This window comes from Hemicordylus capensis, chromosome 3 (assembly GCF_027244095.1).
Source record: "Hemicordylus capensis ecotype Gifberg chromosome 3, rHemCap1.1.pri, whole genome shotgun sequence".
NCBI lineage: Eukaryota > Metazoa > Chordata > Lepidosauria > Squamata > Cordylidae > Hemicordylus > Hemicordylus capensis.
In genome coordinates, this window is record NC_069659.1 from 134,367,230 (window position 1) to 134,389,167 (window position 21,938).

Sequence of the window (21,938 nt, forward strand, 5' to 3'; positions counted from 1 at the left end):
GAGAACCAGTGTTATGACCGGTTTAAGGGAGTGGCCAAAATGGCACTGACCAGAGGTGAATTAGGTTTATAAGCACGCACCCGCGCTGTGCTGTTAGCAACCATGCCCAATGTTCTTTTGCCACATGTGGCCCACCCGCCGGGAGCTGAATGAGGACATGCCATCCTGTGGCTGCCGTGGCTGTAGTGAGCGCCGTTTGCTCACTGGGTCCACCGTCACTCTGGGCGGAGGCCAGGCAGGGGGCGAGACTGAGAAGAAGAGGGAGGTGGAGCAGCCCGAGTCTCACACTCTTCCCCACCCGGCCATAGCAGGCAGCACGCCTGAGTGTGTGGACGAGCGCGAGTGCGCAACGTCTCACAGCAGCACGTGCTGGCGTCTTGTGTCAGATCCAACCATGCACCGGCAGTGTGAAGAAGTGGAGAAGAGGGTGGATTCTGGGAGTCTACGAAGACTCTCTACACCGCCTCCTGTCCGGCGAGGCTCATGAACAGATCCAATCACCATTCGTCCGGAGAGGCGGATTCTGCTGCAGCTGCAGAAACCGTGCTTGTAGGTGCGGCCATGAGGCAGTTGGCTCTTGTCTTTGGTGTGTTGAAGCAAGGAGCGAGCAACTGTTGGTGTTAAGTAGCCACAAACCTTCAGTGGCAAAAGATACCCATTGAGGAAGGGGAAGGAGTGGGGAGAAGGGCTTGGGGAAGACCTGCCTGGTGGAAGCCCCAGGGGCGAGGCGGAGAGTTCAAGGCAGGCTCATCAACCCCCAACCAGCTGCAACTTTCTTTTCCAGTTTGTGAACTGAACTAAGCTCCTTAAAATTACTCTTAATGTAAAATCCTTTGCAATCAATGTTGTGTGGAAGTCTTACGATGTATGTTATATAGTCTATGTATGCAGTACTGAAATGGAAGCCGAGCAGGATTCAGAGCTGAAAGGGTGCGCAATGGTGAGACAGCTCAGGAAAGGGAGCTGCTTCCCGTCGAGCTGACTGTTGGAAGATTGGGGAGGGGGGAGATTAACAGGAAACAAGAGTTTAATCACAGGGGTGCCACTGAATAGAAGGAAGGCCGGGGTGGAAAAGAAAGGCTTGGGTGATCTCAGTCATACATTCTCTCAGAGGTGCTCAAGGAAGTACCATTCTTAAGTAATTGTACTACAGTGCTAAAGAGGATCATTCTAAATAAATAAATAAAAATAAACTGCATTATCTTGTTGCAGTCTTACAACAGCCCTGTTCGGTAGGCAATATTACATTTTCCAGATGGGTTAAGTCTGTAAGTGGATTGTCTAAGGTCAACGTCCTAGCCAAGGCAAGAGTTAAACTTGGGGACTTATTATTTATTTTATTTAACACATTTGTATACCACCCAAAATGCAAGTCTCTTAATAACTGACAATAAGTTGGCTAAGTCCCTTTCGCCACTACAACAGCAATGGTAGTACAACCTTATTTATCTTTAAAACAAACTTAAACATTGTCACTTTAGAAATATCAGTCCCAGTCAAGCATAAATTATATAAACCACGTTAAAGAGCCAGGCTACATGGATCAGTAGAAAAAACTGCATCATCATACAGAATCATAACCACCTCATCCCATCCACCTCCTCCCAGAAAGGCTCTCTTATATAAAATTATCTTTAACCATTTGTGCAAAAGTGAACTCACTGCCCTGGTTAGACTATTATCAGGTTTAAATTATTGGGAACGGGCATACTTTTGAGCTTAACAGTTCTCCATTATGTTTGAATTTGGGGAACAGGATCAAGCTGTGGTTTGCTATTCTTGTCCCTTAACAAACCACAATGGTTAACAAACCACAATGGTAAACAAAAATTTTTTACTGCACAAAGTGTATAGGTTTTGCTGAATTATGTCCATTTTTCTTCATGGTAGTCCTGCTTTTGTGGCAGAAGCAAAGTAATACACTTGTATGCTATACAAAGTGTTTCCCTGACAATTTTAAAGACAGGGGCAACGATGAGATCTGGGTTTTTGTCCAGTATATGTGGACCTAAATATTCACGGTGGTTCTGTTCCACAGCTATACCACACATATGGAAACCAGAAATATTTAAGTATTGATCCCTATGGGATCGTGGGGGTTAGGTTCCCGGTCGGTAATTTTCAGCCAAAAACTACTGAAAATTGGGCAATTTTCACGGGGGGGGGAGCTCCTTACTAATCGCTGCTGCTCCCCCCAAGTTGCACTGTGCCCCTAAACTGACTGTAAATCGGTCAGAAATGCCCCCACATTGGCCAAAAAATGTCAGAAGGCTGAAAATCAGTCAACTTTCATGGGGGGGAGCTCCTTACTAGTGTCTGCTGCTTCTCCAAGTCACACTCTGTGCCAAAAATTGGCCAGTTTTTGTGGTGGGGAGTTTCTTATCTTGCTCTTCTGCCCCTATCCCCTAGTCATGCTGTGCCCTCAAAGTGCCAAAAATCAGCCAAAAATTGGGTGGGTTTTTTAAAAACGGGAGGCCATTTTGTAGCTCTGATTCCAAAAATAGCAGCTGAAAATAACCTCCGCAGTCATTTCCTGGCACGTGCGACCCACAGATATGAGAGGTCAATGTATTTTGTGTGTGTGTGTGGAGGAGGAGGGGGGGTTCTGCATATGCTGAGGTCGGGTGTCATTTTCCTGACCACAGATACGTGAAACAGCGGATAAAGAATCCACAAGTAAGGAGATCCACCTGTACATTCAAATAGCAGGTAAGGCCTGTTTTTGTGGGCAAAGTCATTTTGCATAGATTGCACAGATAGAGGAATTAAGTATATATATCATATTTTTTATTAATGTGCTTGCAAAAGGGAAGTAATAGAACAGTTTTGTAGTATTCAACTTCAAATGTCCATTTTATTGAATAATGAATATATATGGTAAATGTGAATCTGAGAAAGATCTTCTGCTTCTTTGGGGCATGATGTGATTTTGGAGTGACTGATCTGATTGATTGATTAATTAATTAATTAATTTAGCAAGCATATTTCTATACCGGCCAAACTCACGTCTCTGGGCGGTTTACAACAGGTTTACAACAGAAAGGTTAAAACATTAGTTAAAATAGAATAAATGACAGAAAAGTTAAAAGATTAATTAAAACAAAATAAATAACAGAAAAGATTGTCACATTACAACAATTTAAAATTTTAAAATATTTTCAATTAATGTTAAAACTATTAAAACACTGTTTAATTAAAAGCCTAGGTGAACAGATGCGTCCTTAAAGACTTTTTTAAAGTTGTCAGAGATGGGGAGGCTCTGATTTCAGCAGGGAGCACATTTAAAAGCTTTGGGGCAGCAGTGGAGAAGGCCCATCCCTGAGTGGCCACCAGACGAGCTGGTGGCAACTGCAGACGGACCTCTCCTGATGATCTCAATGGGCAGTGGGGATCATAATGAAGAAGATGTTCTCTTAAACACCCAGGGCCCAAGCCATTTAGGACTTTATAGGTTATAATCAGCACCTTGCATTTTGCCCAGAAACTTATCGGCAGCCAGTGTAGCTCTTTCAGTACAGGAGTAACATGATCTCTCCGAGATGACCCAGAGATAAACCTGGCTGACGCATTCTGGACCAACTATAGTTTCTGGACTACAAACAAATGAAGCCCCATGTAGAGCGCATTGCAGTAATTCACTCTGGATGCTACCAGCATATGTACCACTGTCCTGAGGTTGTTTATCTCAAAAAATGGATGCAGCTGACGTATCCGCCAAAGCTGATAGAAGGTACTTCTGGCCACTGCCTCAACCTGGAACTCCAGGGAGAGGTTTGGATCCAGAAGCACCACAGACTGCGTACCTGTTCCTTCTGGGGAAGTGTGACCCCATCCAGAACAGGCAGATTAAACTCATCTCCTGAGTTTCAACACCACACAATAAGCATCTGGATTCAGTCTCAGTTTATCACTCATCCAGCCCATCATTGCCTCCAGGCAGGCATTTAGGGAGGTTATGCTCTCTCCCGATGATGTTAACATGGAGAAATAGATTTGGGTATCATCAGCATACTGATAGCACCCTGTACCAAATCTCTTGATGATCTATCCAAGAGGTTTCATGTAGATGTTAATATCGGAAACAATATGGAACCCTGAGAGACACCATACAAAAGTTCCAATTTTGTAGAACAGTAGTCTCCGAGGGATTCCATCTGGAACCTGCCTGAAAGGTAGGAGCGGAACCACCACAAAGCAGTGCTTCCCACTCGCAACCCCCTCAGAAGCTCCGGAAAGATACTATGGTCGATAGTATCGAAAGCCACCAAGAGGTCCAAAAGGACCAACAGAGTCACACTTCCTCTGTCAATTCCCTATTGGAGATCATCCATCAGGCCAACCAAGGCAGTCTCCACCCCATAGCCCACCCAAAAGTCAGTCTGAAATTGGTCTAGATAATCAGTTTCCTCCAAGACCACATGGAGCTGGAAGGCCACCACCCTCTCAGTTACCTTGCTCAGCCATAGAAAGTTGGAAACAGGCCTTTAGTTGCTCAATTCTGAGGGATCCAAGGCAGGCTTCAGAAGTGATCTAATAATTGCCTCCTTAAGACAAGGAGACATCCTGTCTTCCCTCAGGGAAGCATTTATGATCTCTACCTGGCTTTCTACAACAACCCCCTGACAGATAATATAAGCCATGTTGGGCAAGGGTCAAGAGAACAGGTGGTAGGCCGCACCGTTTCAAGCAGCTCATCCACATCCTCAGGAGTCACAAACTGAAACTGATCCAACTGAACCACACAAGAGGAGTCACTGGACACCTCCACATCAGACACTGAAGTAATTGAAGAGTCTAAATCGGCCCGAATATGAGAGATTTCCCCCACAATGAATTTATTAAACACATCACAGCGGGTAATCAATGGTTCCAGATTCTAATTCAAGGCAGGAGGGGCACATAGTAACCCCCTCACAACCCTGAACAACTCTGCCGGACGTAAACTTGCGGATGCAACATGGGCAGAAAAGAATCGCTTCTTTGCCACACGTATCGTCTCAGCATAGATCTTCAAAAGCGCTCTATGTTGCAGTCTGTTGGATTTGAGTCATCTTTCTCTACTTGTGCTCCAGTCATCTACCTTGCTGCTTCAGCCCCTATAATTCTTCCATATACCAAGGGGCCAGTTTTGAAGTGGGTCGGAGAGGACGCTTAGGAGCAATCATGTCTATTGCCCCCGTGAGTTTGCTGTTCCAGTTCTCCACCAGGGTGTACCATCCTAATAGGTCCCTCACCCCTGCGAAGGTGGGAAGTGACCGTGAATCCAACCTTAACCATATGGTGGTCCACCCATGACAATGTGGAAATCACAGGATTCCCCACCCACGGAACACTACATGAATAGAGTGAAAGATCAAATCAAGCGTGTGACCAGCAATGTGTGTTGGTCCCAAGACTACTTGGGGATAGGCCCATAGTTGTCATGGCCGCTATGAACTCCTGAGCCGCCCTGGACAGATTGGTCCTGAAATGAACATAAATTAGTCCCAAATGAAATGAAATAAAATAGTTGGCACTTCTCCCCAAGGTCGAAGAGCTGGCAGGACAGCTGGAAGGGGAAACAGCTACACATGTGGACAAATGTGTTGGTACCCCTCCACAAAAAAAGAACCCACAATTATCTCTGCAATATTGAAACTGACAAAAGTAATTGGCACCCATCATTGTTTATTCCACATTTAACAAAAATCAGACTTTGCTTTAGAGTTTTGATGCAACAGAATATTTCTAATAATAACTCAAATGAAAATGGCATGGACAAAAATGATGGGACCCTGAACCTAATATTTTGTTCCACAAATCTGGGAGAAGGACATTCTCCCAGAAGCATTGTGCCTTGTCAATATGCATTTTAGCAAATTCCAGTCTTGCTTTTTTATGTTTTTCTTTCAACAGTGGGGTCCTCCTGAACTCCTCCTGGACTCCACTCAAAAAGCGATAGATGGTGCGATCAGACACTGATGGACCTTGATCTTGGAGTTCAGCTTGTATCTCTTTGGAAGTTGTCCTTGGCTTTTTGTCTACCATTCTCACTACCGTATCCTTCTGCCCATTCTGGGGTTGATTTTCCTCTTGCAGCTGCATCCAGGGAGGTTGGCTACAGTCCCATGGACCTTGAACTTAATAATATTTGCAGCTGTTGTCACAGGAACATCAAACTGCTTGGAGATGGTCTTATAGTCTTTGCCTTTAACATGCTTGTCTATCATTTTCTTTCTGATCTCCTCAGACAACTCTCTCCTTTGCTTTCTCTGCTCCATGTTCACTGTGGGACACATGATGATACCAAACAGCAGAGTGACTACTTTTCTCCATTTCAATAGGCTGAATGACTGATTGCAGGATTGGAGACATGTGTGATACTAATGAAAGAAAACAGCTAATTTGAAAAATCACTCTAATCCAATTATTTATGATCTTTTCTAGGGGTACCAACAAATGTGTCCAGGACACTTTAGAATATCTTTGTAGAATAAGCAATACTTTATCTCTTTTCCCACTTGCTTTTTTTGACATATCAAAGGCATGCAGGTATACATGGGACAATTGCTTTTCATTTAATCGCTTTTCAGGAGGCATAAAATGCTTTTTCAATGAGCTGTAAGGGTACTAACAAATTTGTCCACACCATCTGTAGCTTGGTCAGGAGGCCTTGAAGAAAAACACCGAGAGGGCTGGAAACTGTACAGGCAGCTTAGGTGAAAGGCCCAGGAATGGCTAGGGAACACAAGCTGTGTTCACCCATTAATCCTGCTGGATTAATGGATTAATTAGTGCTGGACTAGGACCGGGGAGACCCGAGTTCAAATCCCCATTCAGCCATTAAAAAACTAGCTGGGTGACTCTGGGCCAGTCACTTCTCTCTCAGCCTAACCTACTTCACAGGATTGTTGTGAAAGAGAAACTCAAGTATGTAGTACACCGCTCTGGGCTCCTTGGAGGAAGAGCGGGATATAAATGTAAAAATAAAAATAATAATAATCCAAGGGGCAGGGGACGTCTCTCTCTTGTCAAGGCTGACATCCAGCTCCCTGGGTTTCAATAGCTTCCCCTGGCAGCTTCTCCTTTCCTCTGTATGTTCCCATTTCTACCCTGGGAGGGGTATGCATGTCCTCTTTTATAACCTCTCCCCAAATCTCCTGTCGTATCTCAAATCAAAAACAGCCAAATCAAATCTGCTAAAGTGGCCATCCTAATGCAAACAATCCCCCAGTCTCCCATCACTGGCATAATGGGTCCCAGGCCTGACTTATTTACAAGTCCAGATGGCAACCATCCTGTTTACTCACGGCTTGACCGGTCTGTGGTCAGTTCCAAAGTTTCATTGGCGTTTTCAATTCGTTGGCGTTTTCAATGTTATTTAGAGATAGCATGCAAAGAATTGTTATTGGAAAATAGCATATAAGAAATGTTATCAGGAAATATCCTGTAAAAGCAATTCAGCACTTACTGTGTGAAAGTATGTATTCCAAATGCATGTATGTACTGATATCTAAAATGTGGTTTTCTAAGACCTTCTAAATATGATTAACATATTTAATCAAATATGGACAAGCTGGTCCATTAGCATAGCACAATGCATAAACAACTCCAAGGCAGGACGGGGTAAATTTCCCTTCTCCTTAGGCCTTGACTACAGAATAAACAATTCCATTCAATTACTTTGGCTCAGCAGAACCAAAGTTCACGCTTCAATTTCTTGCAAACCAGCCACCCCAGACACAGGCCTGAGTTTTACCTTTGGAGCCTGCAGAGCTACTGGGTGCTCACCACAATTGGAGGAGCCATATACTGCTCAGAACAGCGCTGCTGGATACCACTGTGCAAATGCAATGACTGAGCCAAAGTCCCTTCCTGTATGCAGGATACCCTTGTTCTCTTTCACATGTGTTTGCACAAAAGCCAATATCTTTGGAAGTAATTTCATGTCACTTTGACTTCTTGAAAAAGTAAGAGCAACACTGGCAAATATTGTTTATATTACTTGCATAATGGTCATAACTATGACCACTCAGTTTAATAATTCCCCACCTGTAATGCTTGTGAGACCACCTTAAGTGGCGCAGCGGGGATATGCTTGACTAACAAGCAGAAGCTTGGTGGTTCGAATCCCCGCTGGTATGTTTCCCAGACTATGGGAAACACCTATATTGGGCAGCTGAAAGGCATCATCTCATACTGCGCGGGAGGAGGCAATGGTAAGCTCCTCCTGTATTCTACCAAAGAAAACCACAGGGCTTTGGGCGCCAGGAGTTGAAATTGACTTGACGGCACACTTTACCTTTAATTCTTATTATCTACATTGGATTATATTGCCTAAAAATGAAAACAGTGTAATCACAGATTGTCCTATGTTCTGTAATTGATACCTCTCCAACCAAGTTTACCCAACAAAATAGACTTGAATACATACTGAGAATGAGGCTTGCTTTTTTTTTTTTTTTTTTTTTGGTAATGGTGGCCATCTTTATTTCATCAGGCACGCATGAGAGAGACACCACATATATGAAACTGTCCATATATGTGTAACATGCAACAGGTGCTCCCTGACTATTGTTGGTGCATGTATCACAGGGTGTCTGTTGGAGGTGCTGGGGGTGCTGAGCAGTTTGCTGTACACTCTGCTGCTGCTGCTACCACCACCTCTTCAGGCTGTGTCTGCCAATGATCCTTTCTGCCTAGGACACAATGCCCACATTTCCCTGAGAAAGCAGCCAACAAGTGTGATTGCTTATGATAAACCCCAAATGTCAGAGGTAGTTGCTGTTTATGCACAGCAAAAGAGAGGCTGAATCAGCAGTACCATTCCCACACTATACCCAGAGACAGATGAGGCAAGAAACATATCTAAAATAAATGTGATACATCCACTCTGTGGGTATGATCACTTCAGGCATTTAAAATGTAAAGGTCCCTGACTCACTGGGCAGCCAGATGACTGTTTGTTCCTAGGGAAGTCTTAAAGCTCCCACTCTCAGTTCTGGCTTATAATGTTATGACCTCTTGGCATTTTAGAACTGGCCAGGAGTTCCCCCCCCACCCCCGCCCTCTTCTTTTCTTCTAAGTGGTGAAGGTGGCTTTCTGTTATGACATACGGAATACTTGCACTTGAAGCTGCACAATTAACATTTTGCAGATCCTGCCTGTAAGTGTTGAGGCATTTCTTTCCATTAATGTTACCTTACATTTCCTTGAATTGGTCCAAAAAGCATCTTCACTGAGGCTTTGATAATCTGCAGATGTATTTAAATTTAAACTGACTCATAAACTGAAGATTCTGCAACTTGATGACATCCCTACGAATCATAGGATCTTCATCTTCTACAAGACCATTATTTAAAAAGTCCTCCCTTGAGCCCTCCAACCCAGACAACTATAGGCCTGTCTCTAACCATCCCCTTTTGGGCAAGGTGATACAGGTTGAGTATCCCTAATCCGGACATCCAAAATCTGGAATGCTCCAAAATCCGGAAACTACCACGGCATGCTCCTGCAGCACCTACAAAACATTATTTTCACATGAAATTTGAATTTCATCTCCACCTAAAATGCCATGTTTGAGTCTAACATGACCAGCAACATTATTGCGTTGAAAATTTTCTCACAATTAGTTTTCATTACATTTACAGCTACTTGCAGTTATCGTAAATTCAATGCTTATTTGTTTTTATACTTTAAATAAAACCTAAAAAAATAAAATACTGTGTACAGTATTGAGACTTGGATCCCATGCCCAAGATATCTCATTACAGTATACAAATACTCCAAAATCCAGAAAAGTCTAAAATTCGAAACACTTCTGGTCCCAAGCAGTTTGGATAAGGGATACTCAACCTGCAGAGGGTCTTGGATGATACAGATTATCTTGACCCTTTTCAATCTGGCTTCCGCCCCAGATATGGGACTGAAACTGCCTTGGTCGCTCTAGTGGATGACCTACGCCAGGAACTAGACAGGGGGAGTATGTGCCAGTTGGTTCTGCTGGACCTCTCAGTGGCATTTGATACCATTGACCATGGTATCCTTCTGGACTACCTCTCATGCATGGGAATTGGAGGTACTGGGTTGGAGTGGCTCCAGTCATTCCTTGTGGGGAGGGTCCAGAAGGTGGTGCTGGGGCACTACTGCTTGGCCCCATAACCATTGGCCTATGGGGTCCCTCAGGGTTCGGTCTTGTCCCCCATATTGTTTGACATCTACATGCAACTGCTGGGAGAGGTCATCCGGGGACTTGGACTGAGTTGTCAGCAATATGCAGATGACACTCAGCTCTATTTCTCCTTGTCACCTGATCCTAGGGAGGCAGTGGATGTCCTGAATCGGGGGCTGGAGGCTGTGATGGGTTGGATGTGGGCTAATAAAGGGAGACTGAGTCTCCGTCCTGACAAGACAGAGGTAATGTTGGTCAGTAGGAGAGCCAATTGGGATGAGAAGATTCTACTGGTTCTGGATGGAGTTGCACTCCCCTTGAAGGAGCAAGTATGCAGCTTGAGAGAACTGCTGCACCTGGCTCTACTTTTGGAAGCTCAGATGGAGGCAGTGGTCAGGGGTGCCTTTGGATGGCTTCAACTAGTGTGCCCTTTCTCAAGAAAGCAGAACTGGCCACAGTTACCCATGCCATAGTCACGTCACGGCTGGATTATTGTAATACGCTCAATGTGGGACTGCCCTTGAAGAACATTTAGAAACTGCAGCTAGTGCAAAATGCAGCAGCTAGGATTTTATCTGGGGCTGCCTGCTGGGATCACATTACACCCATTTTGAAAGAGCTGCACTGGCTGCCAAATTGTTTCCAGGTCTAATTCAAGGTGCTGGTTTTGACCTTTAAAGCCTTTAATGGTTTGGCCCTGGATACCTGAGGGACTGCTTGCTCCCAAAGGTTGCTGCCCTCTTGACGAGGTCACCTGTGGGGGCTCTGCTCCTGCTGCTTACAATGAGAGAGGCTTGGCTGTCATGCACATGGGACAGGGCCTTCTCTGTTGCTGCCCCTAGACTCTGGAATGCTCTCCCGGTGGCTATTCGCTCCTCGGTCTCCATCACAGTTTCTAGAAAGTGTGTGAAGTCTTGGCTTTTTACCCAGGCTTTATATGATTGTCCCTGCTACTGCTGCTTTGTATTTTGTATGGTTATATTGTGCTTGTATTTTAAATCTTTTTATTCAGATCTATGTTTTTATATTCTAGCTTAATATTTTAATTTTGTAATTTTTATAGTCTTTTTTTAATTTTTCTGTGTGAACCACTGAGATTGTTTTGATGAAAGGCAGCATACAAAATTAACAATAAAGAAACAAATCTTTATTGAAGTAGAGTACTGGCTGGCAATGCCAAGGGCACATTGGAACATAGGAAACTTGCTTATACTGAGTCAGACCACTGGTCCATCTAGCTCAGTATTGTCTACATAGACTGGCGGTGGCTTCTCCAGGATTTCAGGCAGGAGTCTCTCTCAGCCCTATCTTGAAGATGTGAGGGAGGGAACTTGGAACCTTCTTCCTTGTTGTCTGCTGGTTTTGAGGTTATTTGCAAATTGTTCTCCCCCACTGGAAATGCAGCATCACCCAAAAAGGGGAAATGTGCTCATATTTTTGGGCAATACATTTGCACATGGTTCCCATAGCCATGAAAAAGGTGAACCTAAAACATCTCTTCTGACAAAACACATTTTGATTGGACAACCTAGGGAAATTCTCTTTTTTAGGATTCTGTGTTGTGTGTGTGTGTGTATGTATAAAGCTCTCTACTGAGATCCACTTTACTCAATAGATGGTGTACTCCACAGATAATTGAAAAATCCTAAGGCAGAAGAATGCAAAAGTACAGGTAAGCAGATGTAGGAAAATATTATGTTTGATGTGGGATGGATAGGAGAAACCACTTGAAAACTTCTTTGGGGAGATAATGGAATAAATAACTAGAGTAATGACTATCTACCTATCTATCATCATACTTATATACCTCCTGATATGTGTGTCTGTTCTATAATTAACTACAACAAATTTGTTTTATCAAAAATTTAGTAATTGAGTATGGATTGGGGAATGAATGTTGATGGGTTTTGGAACTGATTAATAACTAGGTGCTAGATATTTTGAGAGCTTCATAGAACTATGTTTAGTGAGGTAAAAATTAGCATTAATATGAATTGCTACTTAAGCCAAGGAATGAAAGACTCATGGAATACACTTTTAATTATGAAAGGCATTTGAAAATTTTCAGCACACTATCAAATGTCAGAATTCTTGTCAATTCTGTGTGGTCAACATAATCCTGAGAGTTGATGCCTCTTTCTAATTCTACTTTTGTTTAAATGAACTGTTAGAATGACAGAGAAAATAATTATGCATGGCATAAATTGGCAAACCTGTTGCAAACAGAGATGTGGACTTCCAGCTTTCTGGTCTCCTTTCTCAGACTGTCTTTAGAGTTAAGCTGCTTCAAAAGCTATACTGGTAATGTGGTTGCGTTGTGGACTCAGCAGGATTATACAGCAGGTGTTACACATAAAGATGCCAGCATTCATCTTTCAGCAAAATTCAGTGGGCAGAATCCAGATATTTAAGTCATGACAAAGCATGGGAATGAATGAGACAAGCTAGTCATGAGTCTAATTAATTTCAATGAGACTTGATTGTGACAAATTTAGTCTGGATGCTACCCAGTATAATTTTAGAAGAATATCTGCATCAGATTTGCCTCATCATGAAGTTCTGCCTCAAACAAGCCTTCTCTCACTGGATACTTTCCACAGTAGCTTTGGTATTGACACCATTAATTTACTCTTTGTATTCCTGAGAATCCATGTGATGCTCATCTTTAGGCTTCCCATAGCTTTCCCATTGACAACCTCTTTTCCCCGAAGTGCTAATTTATTGTATTTTTACAATATTCTGCAGCAATTGCAGCTGAATCTTTTAGCTGCAAAGTTACTGTAGCAATTTTATCTCATATAAGGTGGAGAAGGTTATGTTGGTGTGGGTGTGTGTAATTTCACCTCTCCAGACCCAATTGCTGCCATTATTATTATTAAATTGTTTTTTTAAAGATGGTGAAATTGACAACATTTGTTGCCATTTCAAGGAACCTTGAAGTGTAGTGAACTGTCAGTTCTTGGGGCTTCTCTGGGTTCACTGCAGAGATAGTGGGAAGCCTTTTCAGCATCAGGAATTTTTATTGTGTGCTCTGATGCTGAGACACAGAGCTGGCTTTGAGAAAAAAAAATTCCTCGGCAGCAAGAACAACAATGGTATTGGCAGGAGATAGGTTGGGTGCCATTGGATTGGAAGAGGGCTGAATTGCCTCTGCAAATTGCAAAGGATTGCCTGCGGAAATTAGATCATGTGCTATCACTATTGGACACGATTGATGAACTAGTATAGCATTTTCTGAGAAAATAAGTGGTGCTTCCAGATGCTATCAAAAAACATAATTTCTACTATATTGATTTAGTGGGTGGTTTTGGTTTGGTTTGTTCACTTGCTGATCTCTTTTGTCACCTGATGAAGCTGTATAAATGCAGATAGTTTAGGGACACATACAAGGGTCCCTTACCTGCTTTAGGCGCTACTGCGGTGCCACCTCCAATAGCCTGCCCAGTGCTGAGTAGAAGAACTGATGTTGCTGCTTTCCTCCAGTTGATTGTGCTTTCTCAGACGCTCTCAACAGCAGCTACAGCTTTCAGGTTGCTCTAGTTACTCACCAGGATGCTGAGGTTCAAGCAGCCCCAGCAATACATCCAGTTGTTTCTACAGCATCTACCTACTTGCACATATCTGCATAAATCAATGCTGACCCTCAGGTGAAAACATTATTCATTTATTCATGTATTTATTTCTATACCGCCCCAAACGCAAGCTCTCCGGGCATTTTACAAAACAATAAAAACAGCCAATAAAAGAAAACAGTTCGACAATTAAAATTAAAACTTTTAAAACACAATTAAAACAGTATCTAATTAAAAACCTGGGTGAACAAATGCATCTTTACTGCCCTTTTAAAAGTTGTAAGAGATGGAGAGGCTCTTATTTCAGCAGGAAAGTCTCAGGACTTTGGAACACACAATGGAGAAGGCCCGTCCCTGAGTAGCCACCAGATGAGCTGGTGACAACTATAGACGAACCTCTCCAGATGATTTCAATGGGCGGTGTGGTTCATAGCGAAGAAGACTTTCTCTTAAATACCCAGGGTCCAAGCTGTTTAGGGCTTTTTAGGTTATAACCAAAACCTTGTACTCTGCCCGGAAACTTACTGGCAGCCAGTGTAGCTGTTTTAAGATAGGAGTGGTATGGTCTCTCTGAGATGACCCAGAGGCCAATCTTGCCGCTGCATTCTGGACTAACTGCATGATGCTAGCTCTGTTGAAAAACAGTGTTTGAGGTGGTGTACAAGTTTTAAAGGTGGTGTTTTGATTTGGGATGCTTTGTTCATGCATGCAAATCGCCACCTGATGCTACATTCACCAAGTGGTCAATATTCATGTTTAACCACTCTGAACTCCTCAGAGGAAAAGTGGGATATAAATGTAAAAATAAAATAAAAATAAACTGGCCTTTACCCTCAGTCTCCCATTTCCCAAGTCAGCATGGTATAAAAAGTAGCCCTGACTGCCTTTCACTTTCCTAAAGAGAATATGTGGGCACTGCTTGCTTATTTAGCATTTGTAGCTCACCCCATCTTGAAAAGCGTGAATCAGGCAATAGTATTTAAAAAAAAAACATGCAGACTAGGAAGCAGCTTGGTCCCTTTCCACACCACCCTCCCTCTACTCCTGCTGTTAATCTCAAGAGAAAGGTAAGAATCAAACTCCACATTATTATTATTATTATTATTATTATTATTATTATTATTATTAACATTTATATTCCGCTCTTCCTCCAAGGAGCCCAGAGCGGTGCACTACATACTTGAGAGTTTCTCTTTCACAACAACCCTGTGAAGTAGGTTAGGCTGAGAGAGAAGTGACTGGCCCAGAGTCACCCAGCTAGTTTTATGGCTGAATGGGGATTTGAACTCGGGTCTCCCCGGTCCTAGTCCAGCACTCTAACCACTACACCACGCTGTCATTACATTAATAACACACTTGTTCCTGTTGTGCTCATAGAACCATAGGAAGCTGCCTTATACTTAGGCAGACCACTGGTCCATCTGTTTGGTATTGTCTATGCTGACTGGCAGTGGCATCTCCAAGGTTTCAGACAGGAGCCTCTTCCAGCCCTACCTGGAGATGCCAAGAAGTGAACCTGGGACCTTCTGCATGAAAGCACACAGATGCTCTTCCACTGAGCTATGGCCTCATTTCCTAAGGGGAATATCTTACAGCGTTCATTTGTAGTCTCCCACCCAAATGCAAACCAAGGCAGTCCTTGTTTAGCAAAGGGGACAATTTATGCTCATTGCTGCAAGATCAATTCTTCTTCCCAAAGCAGCTCTCTTCAATTTTATATCTCAACTACAGGGAACCTCATGTAGGTGTTTGAGTCAGGGATGTGTGTGAAGTATATTTTCAGTTGTTTCCCCCTTAGATGTTACTTTGGCACACATATATATTCATTAATTCTCTCTCTCTCTCTCTCTCTCTCTCTCTCATTTATTTCTTTAGCCTAATAACATGGCTTTGCAGACATGAAAAGGGTTTTTGACAGAAATCACTCAGTTAGATGTATTTTTAAAACAAAACAAGAATATTTACTTAACTTGGTTTCTGAGGTTTGCTTGTTTATTTACACTACTGTTTAGTAAAAGGTAAAGCGTGCCATCGAGTCAGTGTCAACTCCTGGCGACCACAGAGCCCTGTGGTTGTCTTTGGTAGAATACAGGAGAGATTTACCGTTGCCTCCTCCCGCACAGTATGAGATGATGCCTTTCAGCACCTTCCTATTATCACTGCTGCCCAACATAGGTGTTTCCCATAGTTTGGGAAACATACCAGTGGGGATTCGAACAGCCATCCTCTGGCTTGGTAGCCAAGCCATTTCCCCACTGTGCCTGATATATTGCTTGGTTACAAAGTTGTTTTAACTTCTCACAGTACTTTGTTCCTTAATACACCATACATAAAGCTTTGTACATTTGAACCAAATTCCTTCCCAGGACTGTACTTCACCTAGTCTTTATTTCAGACGGTTGTATGCTTTGAGTCTCAGAACATCTCCACCTTGACACTGTCCCTAATCAGACCCAAATCCTCACTCTATCTGAACTTTTTACTGTCTCTCTAACTCACTCTTACAATTGATAGCTCTCTAGGGTTCTAAGCTCGTTTGCATAAAAGTGGTCCCGCACCATTTCATTACACCCTCAATCAAAACTGGGGCCCTCAGTCTCTCTACAGCTATGATTTGCTCCAGGAGGGAAATGCCCATTGGTGCCCAGTAGTAGCCACAAAGGGCCCAATCTTACTTAGGGCCATGGCAAAGGCAAAGACACTTCACCCATGTCATAGTCCTGATCCTGCCTACCTCTGCTGCCATTTATGATAACAAAAACCATGCCTATTACTAAGAGAACATGTAACAGCTCTCACTCCAATATTTCCCAGTGCCAAACTATTCCACTCATTTTGCTCTTCTTGTTTCCCATTGGGAGAGTGGCTTTTTTCTTTTCCTTATGGTCTGTGGGACCTGGGTGGACTGGGTTGTCTTACATGAAAGTCTCCTGTATCAGAAAATAAGACATAGTAGCCGACCCTGCACAGAGCATCTGTGCGCTCTTTCTCAGCCAATCAGGCGCGTCAGCCGCCCAGCCAATCAGCTGGGCTCTGGGACGCAAATTCCAAGGCACACCCAGGAGAATTAATATAACTAGCTGACCCCGCACAGAGCATCTGTGCACTCTTTGGGGCCGGTTGTTATCTCTCCCCCCACTTCTGCCCCAGTCTCTGCTTATGGGCCCAGCCACCTCTCCTCCCCACTGCCACTTCTAACCTCCCCCCCCACTTTCTTTCTCCCCTCCTGGGCCTTGCCTCCGTGGCTGGGCCGGGCCCACCACCTCTGGCCTCCACGGCAACCAATTCTCCTGGGTATGCCTCAGCCAATCAGGCACATCCGCCGCCCAGCCAATCAGCTGGGCTCTGGGACGCACATTCCAAGGCACATCCAGGAGAATTAATATAATAGATAGATTTTCATGTTCTGGGACCTAGGTTGTCCAATTAACATATAGGGTTTACTCCTCATTAAATGCAGAGACGCATACAAGCAGAGTTCATGTGATCCAGAATATAAAGCATGGTCAGCTTTATTCAGAGGATTACATCGAAGAGGGGGAAAGTGCCCACTTATTCATAGTTTTGCTTACATCCTTGCTTAGAGCTCATGAGTCGAGTTTAATTTGCATATCAAAAATACAACAAATGGAACTAGCAGGGAACTGGTGTTTGACTAATGTACCGTATTAAGCATTTTTAGATCGAAACTGGGCTATCTGCTAAAGGGCTGATAAACAGCCAATGTAACACCAATTTTTAAAAAGAGATCCTTGGAAGGGTGGGATCCAGGAAATTACAGGCTAGTTATCTTAACATGTGTTCAGGTGCTCCATCATCATAAACTGATGGAAAGCATATTTAAAGATAAAATTATTGTGCATATAGAAGAACAAGCCTAGCTGAAGGAGAATCAGCATGGATCCTACAAAGGTAAGATACTTGGCTCCTGAATGTTTTAGAGTGTCAACGGGCCTGTGGACAGAAGTGACCCATTTGACACTGATGCTTGGACTTCCAAAAAGCTTTTGACAAAAGTCTCTTACCAAAGGCTCTTGAGTACACTGAGCAGTAATGGGATAAGGGGACAGGTTCATTTATGAATAACCAGTTAAATTGTGTATTTCTGATGATAGGTTAAATGACAGGAAATAGAGGAAGGAAGAAATTGAAAATTTCCCCAAAGGAGAGAAGAAAGAAGTAGGGTATCCCTGATAACTATTAGGATCAGTGCTTTTTAATTTGTTCATAATTGTCTAATTAACCAGGAGCCAGCGTGGTGTAGTAGTTAAGAGTGCTGGACTAGGACCGGGGAGACCCAAGTTCAAATCCCCATTCAGCCATGAAACTAGCTGAGTGACTCTGGGCCAGTCACTTCTCTTCAGCCTAACCTACTTCACAGGGTTGTTGTGAAAGAGAAACTCAAGTATGTAGTGGGCTCCTTGGAGGAAGAGCGGGATATAAATGTAATAATAATAATAATCTAGAAATTGTGATAAAGCATGAAGGTGGCAAAATCTCCAGATGACACCAAACTTATTCAGGTGGTGATTGTTTGGGAGCTCCAAAAAGATATCTCCAAATTGAGTGGGCAACGACTGACTACACCCTTCTCGTTTGCAGGTTTCAATGTGGTGTTCCTCATGTTTCTCTTTGCTGTCTTCTACGGAATATATTGCTCCAGATGCTGTGTCTTTTAAGCACAAATACATTGGATGCTTCTGCTTTCCGAATCCAGCGAGTGGAAATTGCAGGTGAAATCAGTAATAATCTTGGTCAAATTCTGGGTCAGACAATTCCTATGTTTCTTTTTTTAAAAAACAAAACACCCCCCCCCACACACACACCAAGTAATTATTTCTTTTATGTAGATAACTGCCAGGATCACACCGCCCATTCCAGATCTACCTTTGCACTGGCAGGAGAACCCCTGATTCTAAACCACTCTCTTTTCAAATATGAACATATGGACACTTTGGATCTGGACCTTAATTTCACCTGGTATAAAAATAATTTGACAGCAATGATCCCTGTAGGAATTGGAGAAACAAGAATTCTTCTGCAAGATGGAGATCTCTGGTTCTTACCAGCCTCTCTGGAGGATGCTGGGGAATATATCTGCATTCAAAGGTAAACCTTGTTCGGCAAGCTAAACATGTAACACAGCACTGATTTTATGCAAAGCTCACTGGAGACTCTTACTGGCAATATATTTTAAATGAGACCAATCTGTGGTACTTTCTATCGAGAAGGGTCATATTGGGAAGTAAGTAGCTATAAAGTAAAAACCATATATCTGAAGTCATGCTCATACAATTATTTTGGTTTAACTGTGCACCTAAGTCCTTAACTCTTACACTGCTTAGACGAAGATTCAGTTCCTATATTGGTAGTGTGGTATGAAAAGCAGCACTCTGCCTCTGCCTCCCTCCCTCCCCCTGCAACTGGACTACATGTTGCATTATTTATTGTAATTTTTAAAAATAATAATAAAGTTAAATTATAGTCATGCTTTGATTGACTAAGTTTCAGTATCTATATTGGCGGTGTGGTGTGAAGAGCCTCACATACAAAATCCACTTCCCTGCCATTGGGCTACATGTTGCATTATTTATTGCATTATTTACTTTATTTCTTCTTCTTCAAAAATAGTAATATTTAGGTGCCTTGATTGCACAGATCATCTGGATTATGAAACACCTCTTCTGTCAGTATCCTCTATGTAATGTTCACAACTGCATGTTCAGAAAACAGTTGCAAGAATATTGATATTGCAAAGGCTGCAGTGCAGGAAAGCATGGATGTGATCAGCCTTCTGTTACCTAACATCAAAATATTACTCCACTGAGCCCAGTTTAAATGTATGCATTGAACAGTACAGTATGCAGGACTTTCCTTTTAAGTTCCAGGTGCAACTGCAAAATCTGTGAATCTGATTCATATGTGACTTATGACTGACTGAGGAAGGATGCCTCTCACCACAGAGGATAAAGATATGTGAATGAAATCCTAGTGAAAAAGCCAGCTACTGAGTTCAATTCTGATGCAAAATAATTTTTGCTGCAATGCTTTGGACAAACACGTGGCAAAAATTACAAATGAAAAGTCCAGTTTGCATCTATGTGAATTATTCCACAGCAGAAATTGCAGGAAAAAGGTGTTCTTTTTGATCAGAATATCTGCATCACAGACTTGGGCTGCAGTCCTATTCACATTTACATGGGAGTAAACTTCACTGAACACAGTGCAAACATGCCTAACTTAGCAAATTGAAGTCATTTTCTTTCCCCAAGATAAACCTACAAACAATACTTACTTTCCCCAAAGAACCATGGGGACAGCAGTAATGTCAGAAGTGCTAGGGATCTCTCTGATAGAATGTTCTCTGAAAGCTGTAATCATACTTTCATAAGGTTACAATACTGGTACGTAGAAAAATGCTGGTGAGTCAAAACTGAAAGGCTTAAGACAGGGTGCAGGATATAGACTCTATATGTGATGTAACAACTATTTCAATCTCATCAGCATGCAAATTTGTAAATAAACAATTTTATTGACAAAGACATCATTAGTCTGCAGTGCTTTGTCCTCCAGAAGAAGCCAGAATCCAACAAGCACTGTGTTCCTGGAACTTTGCCCCACTCAAAGCCTATTCACACATTATTTGAACAATAATAATTTGTTAAGAATTGAACAATACATTATATTCAACACCCATACAATGAGTGTACTGTGTACACAGGTACAGTTAGTCAAATGTTGTTTTGAAAACAAGTACACTTCCTATCCATGCCTTGCATTTGAATGGCCTGTACCCAGGTTCACTTTTAACATGTGCAGTCAGTCACACAAGAAAGTGCACATGTTTACAGACATCTGTACATTCACAACACAATGTCGGAACACGGCTTCAGGGAAGTGAGGAAATGCATGCAACAGTAGTCGATAGGTAGGTAGATAGGTTTTTGTTTACATAGCCTGTAGTTTTTGTTCATGTTTGGTTTAAAGTTATTAAACAAAATATTAAAAAGAAATGTTAATGCTTTCTTGTTTGTGAACGTTGTATTTCAAACACCACTTTCTCCTCCTCTGCCATTTTCTTTCATTCTGCAGGAATTCTTCCTACTGTGTTTATGTGTCTATTCATCTAGCAGTTGTAGAGGATAGTGCTGCCCATGAAATCGCCTATCCCCAGAAGGCCTTCATATCTCTTGCTGAAAAGGTGGTTTGTCCTAGTTTGGAAGGTTTTGTTCAAATGAATACAAACTATGAACTCAAATGGTACAAGGTATAACTATTACTACCAATTTCCACTATTACTACTAATTTCCACGTGGCTTTTCAGATGTTTGAACCGAGATTTCAGTATCCAAATTTAAGAAATGATTGTTCACACAAGATTAAAAATTAAATGTAGAATGTTAGTGAGACATGGGAGGGCTGGTCAAAACATACCAACCCAACTGGCCTTAGGTAGGACATTGGTCTGATCCAGAAGGGCTGCAGTAAGGTTTTTAAATGTTGACACCTAAACCTTATGGTAAGGACTGGAAGTCTTTGTCTAGTAAACCCTCCTGCCATTAAAATCCACTTTTCCCTTGATCAAGGCTATCCACTACTGTCCAGATGTCCAAAACATCTGTCCAAAAGTCAAAACAGACTTTTTTTTTACATGTGTGGATTCAGTTGCATTATAAATATGTGCAGCTTTTCATTTTGACATTGTGAGGTAGCAGCTAGGGAAATGAGCCCTCTTGGAATGCTATAGAGTTGAAGCCCTGCTCAGTATTAACCCCTGCTAACTTTGCAAAGAGACACCATTTAATTTGGTGATTCTTTTTATTTAGCAGGGGGAGAGTAACTGGCCCTATCCACCCCCAGCACAGTACTTCCAGTGACTGTTGCTGGTGTCTCTCTTATGTTTCTTTTTAGATTGTTAGCCCTTTGGTGGACAGGGATCCATATCTTATTCATTTACTATTTCTTGGTGTAAATCGCCCTGAGCCATTTTTGGAAGGGCGGTATAGAAATATAATGAATAAAAATAATAACGATGATGATGATGATATATACGAAAACTGCCAACAAGGAAATAATGATCTGCTATTACAAGTCTAGTCCAACTAGAAGAGGTTATTTAAAAAGAATGTACCAAATTTGGAAAGAGAAGCATCCAGATACAGAAATAACAGAACAAAGGCTAGCAGACCAGAGAAGATACATAATAAGAAATAAAG

General features: G+C 42.4%; 1 protein-coding gene across 17 annotated transcripts in view; it reads left to right on the plus strand.

The window, feature by feature from the left end:
- Positions 1-226: 226 nt before the first annotated feature.
- The window catches only part of IL1R2 (interleukin 1 receptor type 2), a 34,818-nt gene continuing 13,106 nt past the window's right edge, over positions 227-21,938 (plus strand). The window contains exons 1-7 of one of the 17 annotated variants that reach the window (XM_053306621.1): positions 228-553; positions 2,646-2,709; positions 5,896-6,037; positions 17,529-17,634; positions 18,325-18,455; positions 18,573-18,831; positions 20,815-20,989. In XM_053306621.1, coding sequence (XP_053162596.1) covers positions 18,386-18,455; positions 18,573-18,831; positions 20,815-20,989 — 504 coding nt within the window. In that variant the 5' untranslated portion in view covers positions 228-553; positions 2,646-2,709; positions 5,896-6,037; positions 17,529-17,634; positions 18,325-18,385. Of the gene's footprint in view, positions 587-732; positions 931-2,645; positions 2,710-5,895; positions 6,038-11,765; positions 11,823-16,675; positions 17,635-18,324; positions 18,456-18,572; positions 18,832-20,814; positions 20,990-21,938 lie in introns of those variants that run through there. The other 16 variants (XM_053306620.1, XM_053306623.1, XM_053306611.1 and 13 more) reach the window with 16 other exon arrangements.